The following is a 19,803-nucleotide window of genomic DNA, read 5'->3' as shown; positions in this document are numbered from 1 at the left end:
TGCCACTGAAAACTTAAAACATTTTCTAATAGTTGCACAATGAGATGAGGTACTGCTATAAAGTAACACGTGAACCTGGGAGTGTTTATGAGGCACAAATATGTGAAAAGTCAAGAACTCCTACTCTCAGCTCTGGTGCAGACCGGGGGTGGCGAGTGTGGTTTTGGTACGCGCGACAGCTCACTTCACCACATAGAATCAAATTATTCCTCTCTGTTGTTACCACGGCACTCTGATCATTTATTGTGCTTTCTAGTTTGTCTGAATAAAGACACAATCACACCTCAGTTTCTATAGTGTCTTTGATCCCCTTGTGCTTTTAGAAAACTCGTTTCCCTAATGTGCATTAAAAAAAAAACGTTGAGACTATTCTCATGAGGGTCTGTGGAAAGTTTAACACTTCCCCTTACAGAAATGACACTTGAATCTTCTACGCAGTTACTGCTGGATATGAAATCGGCAAGGTAGGTCTCTGTCCTCAGGAAGGTCATATGACACTTAACCACTTCCTCTTAACAAGGGAGAACATACATTTTTACTAAAAGAAAAATGACTAAAACCACTACCTGTGCAAAACGAATATTTAGCATTTCGGCTGATGAGACTCGGTGTGAGGAGAGTCTGCAAAACGTGTCAAAACAAAATCTAAAGTCTTAAGAAGACGAGGAGCAGAGTGGTGAAAAAAGGAAGTTAGGCTAATTTGTGGTTACCTTTGTTTGAAAGTGGAAAAAAACCCTGCAAAAATCTTGAAGACATTCAAAATTAAAAACCACAGAATGGAATTTGAAAGAAAAGACATTTTCCAAACATCAGTGTCTTTACTTTGCAGATTGATGTATACTGTATATGTGTATATATACTGTATATATGTGCGTGTGTGTATGTATGCATATACATACACACACGCACACCTGGTTTCAGGTGGGTTTCAATATTTGCATTGAAACCCATGCTATCTTCAGACAGAAACCCAATACCTGAATATCTCTCAATCATAAATGACTCATAACGAAGACAAAAAGTGAAAATATAAAACCTGACCTTCATATTTTTGTTTTAGTTTATTTACTTATTTAATTTAAGATGATAGATGTCATTCAAACAATAAAAAACTCAAAAATCAAACTAAAATATATGGGTTATATGTGTAAAATGGAGTAGGGAGAAGAAATACATTTTATAAAGTGATTTGCAAAGAAGTAGAGTTGCACAGATGTTAACCTTTGCACATTTTGTCACACAAACCTCAACCCCAATGTGATAGACCAGCACAAGTACATAACTGTAAGTGAGAGAAAGGGTTTAAAAATAAAAATTGGAAACCTATGACAGCCTGTGTATCTGTTTCCTTTAATTGTGACACCACTAAATAAGTATGGGAATAAAAAGATAAATATGAGTATATCAACAAAAAAGTCCAAAATAGTCTAGATGAAACAGATCAAAAAACATAAATTTAACAACAGAGGTAGACTAAACAAATGTAAGTGTACCATAAAGTGATAGATGTGACTAATGCTTCACAAAATAACTTCAGAGCTCCAATAGATCCTCAGTGAGGATAAATTAGCCAACACAAGGGTTCAACATGACTTAAGTTTGATAAAGTACACAAATCTGGAGAGATAGCAGCAAATTCATCTATCTATATATCTAGATAATTGTTAATGGGGTTTTTTGTTGTTTTTTTAAGCATGAATGTGAAACTCTTTGGTTAATCTAATTTTTATACCTGCTGACAACGTCAACTCTATATTTAGCTCAATATGGTAATGAATTTAGAACATGCAGAATTGATTTTATCTGTCTGTTCCATCAATCACAGCCAGGGGGCGGGACTGAGACAGAGTTACTCAAGATCATTGGTCTGTGTCTGACGTACTGTGGATTTTAACCAATCAGATATTAGAATCCACTTTCTACGGTTTAAATGGGTAACATTTAGCAGTAAATTATTAATTTTTGTTTTCGGATGTTTTTTATTATCAAAACATTTAATGAATGAATTAGTCATTTATGTATGATTTTAGTAAATTCTTCACAAGTTAATACGTGTATACACAGGTTAATTTATTTAATTTTGACACCATAGTTTTGCACCTGCATGTAGGACAATAGCCATGTTTCCTCCGTGCTCCTGTTTGTCCAGGTGCATGCTTCCTTCTTTTACAGCTCTTTCATATAAACCACCCGATTCAGCACTTTGACCTAGTTCTTGAAAAAGACTAGATGACATATGGCATGCAGAGAGAAAGAGCTCACACTTCTGATGCAGTGAAAGCCTTCTATTAATTAAAGATGTGTTTTACAAAGGGATTGCGTTGATAAAGGTGTAACATGAAACTGAATTTAAAGTTATAAGAAAGGCCTGTTAAACTCGGTTTTCTCTCCCTCGGGTAAAAAGTGAGCAGCAGCTGCAGGAGGAGGAGGAGGAGGAGGAGGAGGAGGAGGAGGAGGTTGGGGCTGGAACTCAGGGGACGCATAGATCACATCCGGGGCTGGTTTATTCTAATACCGAAACGTCCAACCCGGAAAAAAAGGCAAGTCTCCTGTAACCCGATCACACAAACAAATAGAGAATAGTGTGAGGGCGTTGTGCACGCCGGTTCATCTGTAAGTCTGCAGTCCATAAAAGTTGTCTAAAAGTTCCTCTGAGGATGATCGTAGCCGCTGAGGCAGGCTCTGCGCTCTCCGCTTGGTTTCGGGGCGCTGGCTGTGGCGCACTCTGACTCTCCACAGCGGGTAAGTAGTCTAGAGACAGCAGCAGCAGCAGCAGCAGGGCCACTTCATGGCTCTGGCCGTCGCTTTGTGAGCGTGCTGGAGCTGGGAACTGCAGTAGGTGTGTCATTGCGTGGACTTGTTGGTGTCAGTGAGTCACTGCAGGTCATCTGAGCTGAACTAATGCTGTGCATGTCAGGTGTTGTTGAGTAATTCAGACTGAGAACAGTTCAGTTTTACATGCTCGAACTCAACTTCAGTGGGAAGTTGCGTTAAACCCTATCTGTTCAGTGAACTGGCAACAAATATGCAACATCTAGAAATGATTTCTAGCTCTCTACTTAACAGAAATCTCATTTTATGGCACAACTCATCCACTTCAAATAGTTGTAGACAGACGCAGGGATGCACAGTTAGGTTTTTTTTCTGGCCACGGACGATTTCAGTTCTAAAATATTGGGGGTTCTTGGTTATGATGCATTTAATGAATGGGTGAAATACGCATTTTTTAAAAATATGGAAATATGGATGAGTATCTCATCAACTGACTGCCTCGAGGAAAATTGACCACTTCCGATCTGCTGCCGATGGATTGTTACATAGCTGGTCTGAGACAAAGGAAGCACAAGTGTTGATGGTACGTAACTGAACAGTGCTCAGAGAAGTGAAGGGTTAAAAACCGAGTTGTCCATTCTTCCCCCTATTTAAGTGAGGCGTGGGCTGGTATACGATTCTCACAGGATCTTACAGTTTCACAGTATTCACTCAAAATAGCTGCCCACAAAGTCTTCCTTACTAGACTTAACCATTTTTCAAAGCAACCCTCATTGATTGGACAAAAAGTTGAATACTGATCTGAGCTGGAGATGCACTGATCGGTTATTTCTTGGAGATTTGACCTTGACATGCATTACCATCAGTGAATCTGCAGTCGTCTTTGGTGCTTTACTGCATCTTCCTAAACAAACAAACAAAAAGAGGCATCTTCATATTTGATGTTGTAGGTTACAGTTTCAGAAAGCTGGATATTTTTTGCCCCTTTTCCAAGAAGTAACTGATATTTATTCTACCCATTAAACATGCAGAACATTCTTCAAAGGGATTTGTTTATATTTAACATTTGGATTACACTGTTTCACAAATTTCAATCAAGGGACATAAATGACCCCAGAATTTTGGCAACCCCACCCCTAGAAATTTTCATTATTTTACCTACAACAATGCTTTTGGTGACATTTAAAATGTCTTCTTTTGCTATTTGGATGAGACTGTTGGTTTGGACATGAAAAGCTTTTGGAAATTTTGTTAACATGCCATATTCAGCATGGAAGACACAACAAATCTGCTGCAATTTTTACGAATAGAAATGGAAGTTTTTAATCCAAAATAAAATTAAGGAATTACAAGAATTACTTGATTCATATCTGTAACTTTTATCTGATATTTTTGTAACTAAAAAAATGTGTCCAATTATGGTGCATTTGTAAAGTTGTTAGTTTTGATCAATTTAATAAACTGGAATAGAAAATAAATAAAAATGGACTGATTCAGATCTGCCCAATTGCTAAGATGAGAGGAAGGATATTTTAAAAAATAAACAAATAACTAGTGCCTCACAACTCAGCAGACTCAACTAACAAGCTGCTTCATTAGTAGAGCTAAATGCTCTGGGAGTCAGCCTGCAGTCTGTTGCTTCACAGAAATCCCACTTGTAGTTGACCAACTGTAGTTTTAAAACATGACCTAAATAATAAATATAGCTAGTGCTCCTTTAGTTTCTGCATGACTGTCTGTCATTTGCAACCAGAAATATTCACAAAGAGCGGAACTGATCTTTTATTCTAGCCATGAAGAAAGGTGTGGCAGCTTTCTTTCAGCCAGCTGACCAGCAGTGCCGTGTTGTCATAGCTCTGCTTTACTCTATGCTGCTGAAGAAAACGCTGGTATTTGCAGCACTTTCTCTGTCCTACTTCGAACTGGACTTTAAACCAACATGATGGAACATTTTATGGTTTTGAAACCGTAAGCTTTTAAAACTTTGGTAACTTGTGGCCAGAAACCTGCCTGTGATTAGTCAAGATTATTCAATCCTCCCTTTTTCTGCTTTACTAGACCCCAAAACCTCAGGATGGAAATAAAACCATTACTAATCACTAACCGTCTTTGCTTTCTAAATGCTTACTATCCGGTTTTGTTCATTAGACTGGTTGATCTGGTGCACAAATGATCATTGTTTGTAGAGGAATGTTTCACTCCATTCTTCTGTGTGAAGTATGTGTGATACCACAGCCCTTATCTAAATACAATACTTTTCCCCCTAAGCTACTGTATGTTTGCTGCTTTTGTGCATTTTCTTTTAAAAAACAGGGCATTTAAAATATCATCCAAGTTTTATTTATTGGTTTGGTTTTTACCAAAGATGGAAAAACCTCCCCACAGTTTCTCCCAGCAATGATTAAACCAGATGTTTTCTGATGCCCAGAATAGCTTGTGTGCCTGCACACAGTTGTGTGGATGTGCGTCTCAGTGATGGCATCTGTGTGACCCGTGCACCTCCACCTTCATGTTTCCATCTAAGCTTACGCTTCTGCTAATGCCTTCTGTATCTTTGACCTATTTCAGTGGCAAACATGCACGATTGACGCATGCGACGCAGAGCATAGTTTCAAAATGAGGCATTTTTCTTAAGCATTGGTTTAAAAATAACTCTGCAGGAGTTCCACCCAGCAGGTGTGACCTGTGTGCCTGATGGCATTTCTTGCTCTGGTTCTTGTGGGAACCGTTGCATTGAAAAGCTCATGATCATTTTTCAGCCTGAAGAGGCAACACGGTCTCATAAGACTATTAGCAACTGGAGGGATCGAGACGGCTGTCACACTATAGTTCATCACTCACAGGTAATGCCTAGTTAGCCATTATGATGTTGTGCTTTTTGTTTATCTTAGAAAGATAAACAAAACAGACATCTACAGCCTGGCCACTGCTTTTCTACACAATTGTACTCAATTCTCATCTCCCTTCAGTTCTCAGTTGGGGTTCTCTCCCATTGAGCTCGATTTCTTCTGTAAATTTTCTACTGGGCCAATCAGCAAACAGAAAGAGAAGTTATGAATGAAGACCTTGTTTTTCTGCGTTGTTTCAGACTTGTAGTCTGCTTGTAGTTTTAGCAATGGCAGCGGAGGAAGTGAACAAAGTCGTTTGGTCCGTGTTGGCGACAAAGCCAAATACTGAATTTAACATCAACAACCATCACATTCAGCTCTGTCCTTGTTCATTTATTGTATCGTTTGTCATACATTGTGAAATATTCGTTATCCTGATAACACTTTAGATGTATTATTGTCTTGATAAATTTAAATTATTGATGTTAAAAATAAAAATGTTATTTTTACTATTTTCTTCACTGTTTGCTTCATGAGAGCATCAATAAATATTAGTAACTTCAAAAACATAATTATGCAGTTTTTCAAAAGTATATTTAAATTTGAAAGTGTAATTAATAAAGTCTAATTAAATACATTTATACGACTAACGTTACAGTTTAGTAATATAAATGACATCTGGAGTATGAATGTTTTCAAGAACAGTATTTGCGTTTGGGGCACTATGAATGCTGGGCCATGCAGTCCCAGTCATACATTTTCATAAAAAAAATGTTTTTTTATCAATATCTGAATAGCACTACAAAATACTGCAATAAAATTCCAAATTCATATTGCCCACCCTTGCTTGGCACTTCTCTCTTCGCAGTTGGAGATGGTTGTTTGCAGTGCAGGCAATTCCTGGTTAGCTTCATAGCACTGAACTGGTGCATTGTGTAAGTTATGGCCAAATGTTAGCGAATGGGTTAAAATGTAAAACTTCATTGGTGTCCACGCCTCCAGGAAGCAATCGTCTCTCAACAGCCGCGGGTTCAGTCTGTACGAAGCAAAGCGTAGAACAAGGGGCTGGTTTCTGCCAGGCTGAAATATCTAGAAACAGAACATGAACATGTCCTGCACATAGTTTTTTGTTTAATTCTGGTTTAGCTTGCAGTGACGTAAATAAATGAAATAAAATACTGCTTGATACTTCCAGAAACAAGCAGAATAAATAAATATGACAAGAATGACTGAGTTTCTGAGAAGAATTAGTCCTGATTATTTTTAGGAATCTGCCAGCAGCTCTGTATTTTACATGCTCTTCTTCATTTTCAATAAACATCCCTCTTCAGGCCACACTTCTTTGACTTGAGCTCCTTTCTTTCCTCTTCCCTGTCCTATAGAAATGTGCCTGTGTGCAGATCTGGAGAGTAGTGTGTAATTTTCGGCTGTGGTGGAGGGCCTCAGCTCAGCCTCGGGCTTTCGGCTTTTGCAGCTCAGCCTCAATCACGTCACATGAAAAACTGCTGAGTGCGAGTGGGTCTCTCTCTTCCTGTGTGTGTGTGTCTGAACTCTTAACTCAGAGATGATTTACCCTCCACATCTGTCTGCCTCTGCCTCTGTGTCTCAGTGATTATGTGATAGTGGCAGCGATGCCGTATCTGGACCGCTTGAACCGTGTGTGCGGCTTCCTGGACATCGAGGAGAAGGAGAACAGCTGCCGCTTCCAGAGGCGATATTTCATCCTCGACACACAGGGGAATGTCCTGCAATGGTACATGGACAATCCACAGGTGCTCACACACAACACACCACCAAACTAGAAGCACGTTTGCACAAGCAGCAGGAGGAAATGAAAAATGATCAATATAAAGCCGTGGGACCTTGGACTCTGAGCTAATGACTGCTCTGTTTGTATGCAGAACCTGGCCAGCGGAGCCAGCTTTGTTGGCAGCCTGAGATTAACCTACATCTCTAAGGTAAAAGCGTGCACCCCCGTTTGTTTTCAGACATCTTTGGACTACAGTCAGGAATTTACCCATGTAGGCTACATTCAACTATATTACTATACTTTAATCAAACAGCCCTATAATCTACTAAACATTTATCTGAAGCATTTCCTCCCCTTTGAACAATCAATAATGCAAAAGTGAAAAAGCGAGGAGGTAACTTTATTTAGCATGGGTCAGATTAATTGCTTTACTATAATGAGTCATTGCTTCTTGATTGTTTTGTTTGATCCCATCCTGCATTCAGTTGTGTAGTAAAGCATCGTTGATTCTTGTACTCTTTTAGCTAGTAAGTCAATAATAGATCTTGGAAATGATGGCATTTATTTTATTTTCACCTCCCTTCATCATTGAGTTGGTTTGATCCAGCTCAACCTTCTCAGACTAGTTTGATGTGGAAATAAATGGCTTCTTCTTAACCTGATGTGTTCATCCAGACAGTCAGATATCGGATACAGCAGTAAACTTTGCACGACTTTGCACGATTCAGGTGGAGCCTGCCAGCTGCACAGACCTACCAACCTGCAGCAATGACATGTGAACACATGCAGGTGTCATGCAGTTTGTGTTTATAGCACCGAATCCACCCTCTATTTATAGAAACTGCATCCCAGGGACAATTTTCTAACTAAACCCAGCAGTAAGTTGTCTAAAAAGACTTAATAAATCAGCTTCTGGCATCCTGGTTATGGCTTTTGGGATGTCTGAAGGCCTCTCACTTTTGATTTGGAGCAGAGCGACATGCTTTAAGAGCTTTCATTTGAGTTGAAGAAAAAATCCAAAGGAAATTATTGCAGGAACTTCACATAAATTTAAATGAACATAGCAAAGCGTGCAATGCAAATAAACATGTACATCTGAAAAAGTTGATTCGGCTTCTTTTTGTCTCCTACATGTTCTCTTCTTCTTCTGTGGTATTGCCTGCTTGGGAGCTGGTGGGAGTTGTCATAAGGGCCTGATCAGCCAATCAGACAACCAACAACAAAAATATTTGTTTTCTATTGCAGATAACTTAAGACTGATAAGTTAAACTACCTTTCATATATTCTGAATTATCTAACTAAGATCTTTCAAATATAAAAACTGCCTACAGGAAAATATTCTTAATGCTATAGACATGAGAGAAGAGGTTGTTGTGGTTGAATCTGTTATCCATCAAGAGTATTCTTAAAGACTTGAAGCAGTTCTTGTGAGTCAAAGGTCAGGTCTGTAGTGTTTGTTCTCACTACACCCACGAATACAGTAATGTGGAAATTCACTCAAGGATTCTGAGATACTCAAGAATTCAGGGTTATCTGCAGTTCTAGTTTGCAGTCACATGCAGCAGCGATGTGAAGTTTTCCAGATGTTGGTTTGCTCGCACAGATAATGACATCTGGCTTCCCTGACATCAAAGATTCCTCTCTTCTCTTCTTTTCTCTTTTCTCTTCTCCTTTCTTTTCTTCTGTCTTCTTTTTTCTTGTCTTCTCTTTTCTCAGGTGAGTGAAGCCACTGCAAAGCAAAAGCCGAAGACCGAGTTCTGCTTCGGTGAGTTTCATCTTGGAGTCGTGAAACGATGACTCGTGCATGTGCGGCATTACACAACTGCGTTCATTTTTGTTACTCATGATAAAATCCCCCAACGGCGGTCGCTGTGGATTTCATGAACTCCTCTCTGTTGTGTTTTTCATTTTACGTTTTTGGCAGTCATAAATGCAGTTTCACGGCGGTACTACCTTCAAGCCAATGATGCAGTCGACATGAGGAACTGGGTGGATGCTCTCAACAAGGCCAGCAAGATCACCGTAAGAGCAACACGTATACATGCTGGCACACATCACCCGATTATATGTCGGTTTATATAACTGACATATAATGACGTATTGATGGAGGGCAGCTCCAAAACCAGTTTGACCCCATCAGTTTTGCGGATGCCAGCACATCACCCACAAATACCCTCTGTTAACACTGACTGAATGGGGAAATTGTGAATGCATGACAGCAGCAGAGATAACACTCAGACGTCAATGTGGTGGAGGTGTTAACATCTAGTTCGCACGTTTGCATAATATTTGTGTATTCAGCTGGAAGGGGGAGGCTTTTGTGACCAGCGCCGTCCAGATGTCTGATGGCAGCAGCAGGTGCCAGAGAGGAGAGCGTTGCTGCTGCGCGCTCACCTGCTCGCCGACACAGGAAGCTACATCGCTTGCTCTCTCTTTCACTTCCCCGTCGTTGGGGGTGGCATCTGCTCTGCTTCTTTGCTGCTGCTGCTTTCTTTCTGAGCCGTCTTGGCCTCAACGACAAAGTCGTGTGAGGCGGAAGGGACGGGATGTTAGCACACCCCTAAAAAGGAAATGGCTTGTGAAAATAATGCAGTGGTTAATGTTTGACACATTAAATCATCATTCATATTTTTATCTTGTTCTCTGTGGTAGATGAGTGTATATTTTTGTAGACTTAGATGAGGACCCAGATCCTGTGTGACGTCAAAATTAAGACAGTTGATGGAGTAGGAAAGAGAAACTGTTTATGTGGCTTTCATTTCAGTGTTTGTTGGGTCTAAGTAAGTTCTGACAACAAGATATGCCTCTTGCAGATCTCTGTTATGCAATGCAAACCATTTTTTCCCTAAAGTTGGTAACATTATGTAACATCTGCACTTTCAGTGGGTCCTAACTAAAGCTGTTAAATAAAATACATTTGATCAGAAAATGCGTTCTTGCTGTATGATCTGCATGTTGTGATTGAAATAGAAATATCTGCTGTGTCATTTTGTTCATATCACAACCATAAACTTTCAGTGGTTTTTATCCTCAGCTGATTTCCAGCTTTCTAGTCTCAGACACATACGATTTTGGATGTTGGTTGAAAAACTTTTATTTTGATTATATCTGACACAAGCAACTTCTACCACGTTTGCTGTATCGTCAACATGGGTAAACTGCAGTACAAACAGGTCTTTTGACAACTTTCTGTCAGTGATCTAGTAGTGGATTTCTGCAGTTCCTGCAGAACTACTATTGGCTTCATGGCTGCTTCTCTGCACTCCTTTACCAGCTTATCATGTTGGGTGGACGGCCATGACTTGCTAAATTTGTATTTTTTCCACACTCTTTCTATTCTGAGATGGTAAATTTATTTTCAGAGCTTGAGATTTTGTTTTATAACCTAGATCTCAGCTGGTTTCCTTGGTCTTCATAATGTTGTTTGTTCACTAATGTCCTCTCTGATGCCTTCAAAGAACAGCCGGATCAATACTGAGATTAATTTATACATAGGTTATTGTTTTGTTTTCCTTTTGTACCAAGCACAGGATTTTATTTGGGAGACTAGAGTAAAGTGGAATGACTAAAAGACTTTTAACATGTTTATTTGTAGAAAATACACCCAGCTCTTATGTACTATTTTATGTTGGTTTATAGCATATTTTTTAAACAGTTCTAATTGGAATAAAGAGTACAATTTTCTGATCACTCTCCTTTTATCCAAGGTGACTTTTCACCACTTTTCTGCTACGTCAGATAAGTTTGAGGAGACTGTTTATTCTTGATTGACCACTGGGCGTACACTCAAGTTCCCATTGTTTAATTACAGTGTTAGCATGCTCACTCTCACATTGCAAAAATCTTGCTAAAAATAATACAGTTTATATTAAATTTTCCTTTTGTGAGGGACTTCTAACTTTGGCTGTTTCTAAGCTTTAAAGCTCCAGAAAGAAGAAAATGTTCTTTGTATTAAGGAGAAGAAATTGCAGCTCCAAAAATTAACTTGTGTATTGCTTAGTACAATAAATATTACCTTTTTAAAAATTATAAATCTGCATCTGTTTCTGTCTTTTAATTTCTGTCCTTTAGGAGTAGAAAAAACAAAACTATTTAAGGCTGGAAGTCATGGCCAGTTTCTTGCGTATATTTTCTGTTTTACATTTTGAAGATAGACACATATCTGTCTTTTAATATGCATTTTCTCCTAAATGTTGACGTCTGGATTGCTTGTACTGTCCTACCTTTTGGCAGGTTCCTAAATCCTGCCCTGCGCCTCCCAAATCCGATGCTAGCACCGTGATCAGTGACTCTCAGGGAGGGAGGAAACAACAGGCCTATAAGACGGAGATCATTGGAGGTGTGGTGGTCCATACTCCAATCCAGGTAAGACTGAGATCTGAGCCGTAATCACTCCAAAAGAGTGATACGGACTATAAACTGAAGTCTGAATTTAGTCAAACCAATGTAAGATTTACAGTTAAAGCTAGAGTTATGTAATAAATTGAATCACAGTCTAATATTATGAATTAACCATAACTGAGATAATCATTCAGCAATAGCATTTAAAGAGCATGGTTTCTTAAAATCAAGCATGGTTAAAGTTATTTTAACTTAACCAAGAATTTTCTTTCTGGCAGGAAACTAGACAGGTATATGTCAAAAAAGTAAAAACTCTTTTGGAAAGAAAAGAACATCTTTTTTTATTTATATTTAATGTCACGTCAAAAGATAAGGATCAGCTTTTTGTATGTTTCCACTGACATTTTTGCAATTTATCTTTGTTGATGATTCTTTGTCTTTGACGTTGGAAGGCCTCATTGGACTTCACCCTAACCTTTTGCTCCTTTCACAGATCCTCAATCAGATTCAAGGTTGGATTTTGGTTTGGGTCATTTTAAAATGTTAATGTCTCTTCCAGTAGGGAGAGACTTGTTAATCAAATTTAAACCTGAATAAATAATTATTTGACTTAGCTGTAAATATGTTTATATGCTAAACATATTTAGCATATAAACATACAGTATATGCTACATATATGTAGTTTCTGGTGATTGAAACTACAAGTTTCAACTTGTAGTGATTGAAGAGTTTATCTGACGGCGGCTACCACAATGACGCTGATAAGAGGTCACTCTGATGAAATCTTTCAGAATGAAACTGAAGAGACAGAGGGGAAGGAGAAGAAGGGAAACAGGCCTGGTGTGCTGAGATATGGTTTCTGTGTCAAACAAGGAAATGTGGTGAGTGCTCTGCCTGATTTCCAGTTATATTCTCTTCAGCAAAAACTTAAAATAAGTGGGGAAAAAAAGAGGATGTGTTGTGCATTTGCAGAGGAAGAGCTGGAAGAGGCGTTTTTTCACCCTGGATGACAACGCAGTCAGCTACTACAAGTCTGACACGGTGACGAGCCAGCATGCTTTTTATTTATTTTTTGATTTCCTGTTGACGCTCTCAGCGTGACTGTGGTTTGTGTCTGCTTATGTCCCAGGACAAGGAGCCTCTCCGCGGTATTCCACTCAGAGACATTCAAAAGGTCCATGAATGTCTAGTCAAGTCAGGGTGAGTCATGAAACAATCAGTCTGATTCAGTCCGGTCAGATTGTGTTTTCTACCAATCTGTTTATCTGCCGGATATAAACAAACATAATTACGTTTTCATCTCGTGAAAGTTTCAGTATATACAAATGTTTTTATCTACCCAAAAACTTTGTTTTGGAAGAGACTTGAATCTTCTTGCACAGGAGTTAGTTTCCATCACTGGAACTAAGCACAAATGGTACTTCCTCATCACAATTTAATTATTGCAACTCACTTTTCATTACATAACCTTTACCAACAACTTTGTTACCCTATAACTGACCCATCATATTTACTAAGACTGTGTCTCAGTTGTTCATCTATAATAGTAGTTAATTAGCTGATCTGGTTTTTGTTCATGGTAAATATTATTTTTCAGGTAAACGTAAAGAGTTAAATGTTTGAGATAAAACCGTTTTCTCTTTGATCCATAAAAGTATAATTGACTTAATCCTTTTCTCTTTTCCACCAGGGACCTTTTGTTTAGAGACAATCTATTTGAGATCATCACCAACTCCCGAACTTTCTACATCCAGGTAAAAACAAAAGAAGAAAAAAAAGTACAGTGCCTTCCAAAAGTTTTGAACTTTTTCACATTTTGTTAAATTACAGCCACAAACCTCAATGCATGTTGGGATTTTACTTGATAGACCAATACAAAGTAGTGCATAATTGTTAAGTGGAAGGAAAATTATATCTTTTTTTCATGTTTTTATACAAAAAACCCCCCAAAAACAATCTGAGGTATGGGTTCATATTGAAATAAAAAGCAACATGAAGACGAAAAACACACTTTCTCAGGGAGAAGGTTGTATATAAAACAAATCCCAAGCTTGGAAAAGCTCACAGATCTCTGTTCAATCGATTATCTGAAAAATGAAAGAGTATGGCTCTACTAAAAACTTATCAAGACATCGCTTAAAATGACAGACCGGACAAGGAGAGCACCAATTAAATAAGTAATCAAAACCCCCAGAGTAACTGTGGAAGATCTCTGCAGAAATCCACAACTCAGATGGGAGAATTTGAAATCAAAATAAACATTAGTAGTCTGGTATTATTGGAGAGTGGCAAGAAGAAAGACATTGTTAAAGGAAACCCATAAGAAATCCCATTTGCTGTTTGTGACAAGCTAACGGCAGCCAGCCGACATGAGGAGAGAAGGTGCTGTTGTATATGATTTGGCTGAATTCTTTCTCACCTCTGAGGTGAAACATGAAGTTGGCAGCAGCATCATGCTGTGGGGAAGCTGTTTTTATACGAGAGACAGGGAATCTTGTCAAACTTCATGGAGACATGAAAGTAGCTAAATATAATGTAGTGAGTGGAGAAAAGACCTCAGATTGCGACAGAGCTTCACCTTCCAGCAGGACCGTGACCTTCGTCATCCCTCCAGACCTTCACTTGAACATCCTCAGTATGTTTATGTTAGAACGGCCCAGTCAAAGCCCAGACCTAAATCCAATCACAAACCAGTGGCAACATTTCAAAGTTAATGTTCACAGATGATCTTGATCCAGTCTAAATAACAATCTGTGTGGATTTAAGTGACTTGCTGTAAAGAATTCAGAGAGGTAAGACAGAAAAATGTCCTTCTGTCACTTAAAATCCCAATTAAATACTTTAAAGGTTGTGGTTGCAACAATACAAAACCAAGAGGTGCAGATATTTTTGCAAGCCACTGTTTATAAAGCCAACGAGTCTCTTTAGAATCCCAGGTGTTTCTGTGTTGACGTTTTGAAATGTTTGTCTTGAAATGCTCTGCTGCTGATGTGTGGCCCAGGCTCCTTTTTTTGGCTCCTTCAACAGTTTGTTTTTGAGAATCGGACGCAGCCATGTGTTACCATAACAGCAACAATATCCTGTTCCTCCCCTTGGGAGAGCAGCTGACCGAGGCGTCAGCACCGGATCAGATGGGAAGTGGAGGGAGAGAACGAGACAAGCGAGCGCTGTTTGTGATTAGAGAGAGAGAGAAAAAAGGAAGTGTGAAAAAAAGACTTGGTGATCTCAGATAAACAAAAACAAATGAAATGGAAATCAATGTCACAGCCTAAAGACATGATGGGGAAAACCTGAAGGTCAATTCGGTTTTTGCAAAACTTTTATTCTGATAAATACAATACACTGTTTGTGGAACAAATTATGGATTTTCTTGTGAAACAGTTTTAAAAGGTTTGTCCTTGTATTGTTAAAAAATAACATTTAAGGCTATTGTTACAAATTTTATTGCAAAGTTGTTTTTTTTATCAGCCAACTAAAGCATTTGTCTTACAATAATGAGATCTGTTTTTATTAACTAATTAATGCATTAGGTGATTAACTGATTTATTATATGTATTTGAAATACATGAAACTATGAGGCAAAACAAGAGACAAAAACCTTATTGAAAATTAGTTTTTTAAAATTTAGGTTACCATGTTTGTTTCTGTTTTGTACATTTATATTTTATTTAAGTTTTTATTTGATGAGTACTTGGGAAAATGTTTGAATATGTCTTTAAGGTTAATATAAATGTTTTACCTCGCCTTGATGTTGCACTGTGTCATGGAAAGAGTTTCAGTGTAACCTGACAGTCGTGATCTTAACATTTTGTTTATTGTGCTACATCAGTGATGCATCGGTTTCTGCATGAAACACCTAAACTACAAAGAGTCAAAAGCATCAATACGTGCGTCCATATGATTGCTTAACTAAAGGGCTAAGCAATCTTTAGAAAATCAGTTTCTGTTTTTCTGTCCAGCCTTAACATGTCTGTTCATAAATATACTTGGTGAATTAGTTCACAGTCTCTTGCAAATGATAAATGTTTCTGAAGTGAAGATCTCCTTCTTTCCGTAACTCTTTTCAGTTTCATCAGAGGAGATATTAGCCCGCAGGTTGGTTGCATCATCTGCAATTTTTGTTTTTCACCTGATGCAACTGAATCTCCTCCAGCACAAAGAACATATCTTTGCATTTTGCACTTTTTAAATGTTCTGAAATAGATAATTATTGTACCAAATCAGCATTTTTCGCTTCTTTTTTCCCTTAAGTTTAGTTTCCGCTTTGCTCTGTATTCTGCCATGTTGACTGAGAGATTGACTTTGGTCTTGTATGTCACTATAAGGCCAAATCGGTTCTTTCCCCCCCCCCAATTTATAGATATTATAATTTTAGAACCAAACTGAATTAGAAATCTATATTGAAATACGTCGATATGTGGATATGAAAGATAAAAGATGACAATGAAAGATGACTTGCTCTCATTTGCCCAGGGCACATACCCCTCAGCGTGCACATGTAGTAACCCAGACAATGTATGAAATGTAAAAAGTGTAAAATAACAATATCCATTGAGTTTGCAGAATATACCTTTTTTTTTTTTTTTACTCCTAGAGCAAATCGCTATGAAAACTGCAATTTGTGTGTGCTAATCCAATAAAATGTAAATTTTTATGTATCTTATCATGATCAAACAGCTGTTTGTTAAACTGTTAATTAAAAATTGCCTTCCCATCATATTAATTAAACTTCAAGCAGAAGAAGCATAAAAAGAGTAAAAAAAAAATTAAAAGATGTGTCAAGCATAACTTAGGTTGGTTGTTAATGCAGGCGATGATCATTAGCAGGTATGAACATAATTTCTGACATTCTGCTCTTTGTTTATCTTCTGGTGTTTTTACAGACAGACACGCCCGAGGAAATGCACGGTTGGATCAATGATATTGACATGAAAATTCGGGAATTCAGAGGACCTCCACGGGTAACCCAGACTTCTTTCACTCATATATGTGTATGTATCTTGAGCCAGAGACACCCACTGTCTTTAGAAGTCAGGTCAAAAGTCACATAATCTTCCGGGGCGAAAAACACAGGTGGCAGTATCATGCGATGGGAATTAATTTCTTCTGCAGGAACAGAGAAGATCATCAGAGTTCATAGGAAAGGAGATGCAGCTAAATACTGGGCAGTCCTGGAAATAAAAATCATACTGGAGGAAGAGGCTGAGGCACATCTTAAAGCAGCAACAACATCATAAACAAACTACAATGTAATAATTTAGACCAAAGCATAGCAATGTGTTAAAATGGCCCAGTCAAAGTTCAGACCTAAAACTAATAAAGGATTAGCCTTAAGACTTCAAAATTGCTTTTCAATCCAATCAGTCTAACAATCTTTCTGAAAATTTATTTTGCATCCAGGTGACAGAAGTTGTTCTATTTTACAAAGAGAAATGGGCAAAATTTTTAAACAATTAAGTCTTTGCATTCAGAGGCGTGTCACATTTATAGGATATTTATTTTAAAGAAGAGTCACAATTATCTAAATTACATGGAGTGTTGTGGATTTAATATTACAAAATGTGAAAAGTCAAGGGGTATGAATAAGTTTGTGCGTCACCATATACATGGAAAGTGAAGCTTTTAGTCATGAAAAGTGATCGTCCTCTGTTACGTTGTCTTGTAATTGCAGGGACAGTTTAAGCGAGTGACGTCTCTCCATCAAAAACACAATCCCAGCGGTCCCTCTCGTCAGCAGAGTAACGAGGCGCGGCCCCAGCTGGTCAAGTCCTGCTCTGTGGCTCCAGGCTGGCAACCCTGGACCCCAGTTCCCCCGGGTGAGCCGTCCATCATGGACATGGAGGACGAAGACAGCCCGTTCAGTCCTGTCCCCACTCTGCCTTCGCTCTCCTCTTCATCCACTTCCTCGTCCACCTCATCCTCCTCCAACTCCCTGTCCACCCCAACCCCTTGCCCCAGTGCGTCCCAGGTACCTTCGACCAGTGGGCTGGGGATGCTCACAGCATCGGCAGATGCTGCTAGCGGCCGGCGACGGCACCGCTCGCAGCCTCAGCCTCACTCCTCCTTCCCCTTCAGCCTGGATGACGACGGCATCCGCACAACAGACGTGTAACGCTGAGCGGTCTGTGCAGACTCTGGTGTGGACTAAAGTGTTGGTACCTTTTTTAAGTGATGAATGTGACTGATGATGGTAGTATTCCCTGCTAATGAAGAGACGATGTGTCTATGGCATGAGATTGGGGTCCACCTGCTGGTGGTGTTAATGCTTTGCAGACGAAGGATGCACCCAGCTGCAAGGAGGAGAGGAACTGTTTTTATTGGTCCAAGGACTGTGAAAAGGAGTGATGGAGTATTTTAGTGCAACTTCCTCTGAAAACTTGAATAATCTTGTTAGTTTTCCTTTTTTTAAACTTAAAAATGGCGGCACATGCTTTCAGACTCCTGCACTTGGCCTCATATTTGAATCCCTGACACCAGGACTGTGCTTTGCAAGAGTTATTAAATAAAATGTTTAATGAAATTTTAACACTTTTAAAAATTAGGGTTTTTTATATTCAGACATCTCAAAAATATACTATTAGCTTCTTTTCACTTTGTTTCACCCATGCCAGTGTTTTTCAGTCATTCATTCCTGAAACACATTCTCATAAAGAAACAATTACATCATCTGCATATAGTTACATTTTACTCATTTGTATTTTTAACAGCTTTCATGTATTTGCTCTGTTTCTAATTTTAAAATTTCTGCTTAAAGATCAACTGTCGGTTAACTGTGAGTCCGTTTGAAGGTTGAAGCTCGGTACCATGAGAATGCTGCAGTGTTACAGTGGTACTTGTAAAACATCCTGCTGGTATCAAACCACAGCTCATGATTGCATCAGCTGCTTTGGAAATGTAAATGTGATTGTTGTTTTGCAGCATTACGTGGGACGTTTTTGCCACTACCTTTGGTAATTGAACTGTAATTCTGCACTTTGCATTAGTACGTGCATGTATGTGTATGTTATGTTTTTTTTTATAGTTTTGACTGATCTTTCACAGTGGTTAACTATATCTTCCTCACATGCTCAGTGTTGCTACACTAGCTTATGTTGATACTTCATTGATGTGGTACCGTGTTCATTCCTGTTTCCATTCTCTGAAGCGTGTGCACTTATCTACCTGCATGTCATGGTAGTTCTTTCTCTAATATTAAATAATGCTTTATATTTTTCTCGTTTGGGCCATTTCTGATCAAGTCTTTTTGATGGCACATGGTGGACCAAAGTCTTTTAAAACACAATTTGACTGAGTAAATACCTTGACCTTCATGTGTTTGGTTTCTAAAAGGCAAATGCTGCTGGACAAGAGGTCAGAGCAAACAACAAATTTGCCCTTTTACACATGCACAGTGTGTGGGAGCAAACAGGCATACAGATGCCTATGTACCGACCAGAGGCTGTGTTAAGTGAAGTCTTTCACACATGCAGTGCAAAGTCTATCAGGTAAAATGCCTTAAAACCCAACATGTCCACTTCAGCTTCTGTCCTCCGGTTCAGCTGCTGGATGGTAAAAACGTCTCCACTGAACAGTTTAAATTGTATTAAAGGCCATGAGGCCTTGTGAAATGTCAGCTATGTTGAAATTGGTTTTGTCTTTTATGAAATGAATCCCCTCTAGGTGCTCGAACAGGCCAAAGGAGAACCTTGGTGTGAAAATGAAGAAACTTGGTTAAGCTTAAAAGAAATGACTAACAGGACCTGACTGGATGATCATATCTTTGTGAAAGTGAATTGATTTGCTTTTATGCAATATTTTTAAAGAGATGAATGTTTGGAGATGATGCTTTCCTCTGGAAGCCCTCGAGGTCTAATTTCCTGTCACCGTGTGCACAAACGTAAAATAAAGGTCACCTAGCACTTGAGTGTGACGCCTGTGAGTGACGGGCAGCTCTGAGGGCAGAGACACACCGCTCTCCTAAATGTTAATATTCCCACATGGTTGCATCTGCACTGCACTGCTCTGTCTTCAAAACAGTCTGATGTTACTCTGCTGGATTAAAATGTTAGAAAATACAGTCGCTGCGCCCAGAGGTTTAAACGTTGACGCATTGTGTTGCTTGTAGCCTGAAAT

At 38.8% G+C, this 19,803-nt stretch overlaps 1 protein-coding gene across 3 annotated transcripts; it reads left to right on the top strand.

Moving 5' to 3' along the window:
• Positions 1-2,504: 2,504 nt before the first annotated feature.
• Positions 2,505-18,904, top strand: plekha2 (pleckstrin homology domain containing A2). 3 transcript variants are annotated; one of them, XM_023343898.1, is made up of 13 exons: positions 2,505-2,742; positions 6,983-7,115; positions 7,210-7,372; positions 7,502-7,558; positions 9,067-9,115; positions 9,275-9,372; positions 11,584-11,715; positions 12,483-12,572; positions 12,664-12,732; positions 12,821-12,891; positions 13,382-13,445; positions 16,575-16,682; positions 17,363-18,904. In XM_023343898.1, the coding sequence occupies exons 3-13, from the start codon at positions 7,232-7,234 to the stop codon at positions 17,801-17,803; spliced, it is 1,320 nt and encodes a 439-aa protein (XP_023199666.1). In that variant the 5' UTR covers positions 2,505-2,742; positions 6,983-7,115; positions 7,210-7,231; the 3' UTR covers positions 17,804-18,904. The 3 variants fall into 3 exon arrangements, with proteins under 3 accessions (XP_023199666.1, XP_005804120.1, XP_023199665.1); XM_005804063.3 differs by lacking the exon at positions 6,983-7,115 and having other exon boundaries at positions 16,575-16,652; XM_023343897.1 differs by lacking the exon at positions 6,983-7,115.
• The last annotated feature ends 899 nt before the right edge of the window (positions 18,905-19,803 follow it).

This window comes from Xiphophorus maculatus, chromosome 12, assembly GCF_002775205.1.
Source record: "Xiphophorus maculatus strain JP 163 A chromosome 12, X_maculatus-5.0-male, whole genome shotgun sequence".
Lineage (NCBI taxonomy): Eukaryota > Metazoa > Chordata > Actinopteri > Cyprinodontiformes > Poeciliidae > Xiphophorus > Xiphophorus maculatus.
The sequence above is the reverse complement of the archived record's forward strand: the minus strand, read 5'-3'. Positions and strand labels throughout refer to the sequence as shown.

What these genes read in the sequence shown, in the direction of transcription:
- plekha2 (XM_023343897.1), top strand. Translation starts at nt 7,232, where the DNA reads ATGCCGTATCTGGACCGCTTGAACCGTGTGTGCGGCTTCCTGGACATC. An exon ending in GTGTCAAACAAGGAAATGTG is followed by an intron (nt 12,573 to 12,663) that starts GTGAGTGCTCTG and finishes GTGCATTTGCAG; the next exon opens with AGGAAGAGCTGGAAGAGGCG. An exon ending in GAATGTCTAGTCAAGTCAGG is followed by an intron (nt 12,892 to 13,381) that starts GTGAGTCATGAA and finishes CTTTTCCACCAG; the next exon opens with GGACCTTTTGTTTAGAGACA.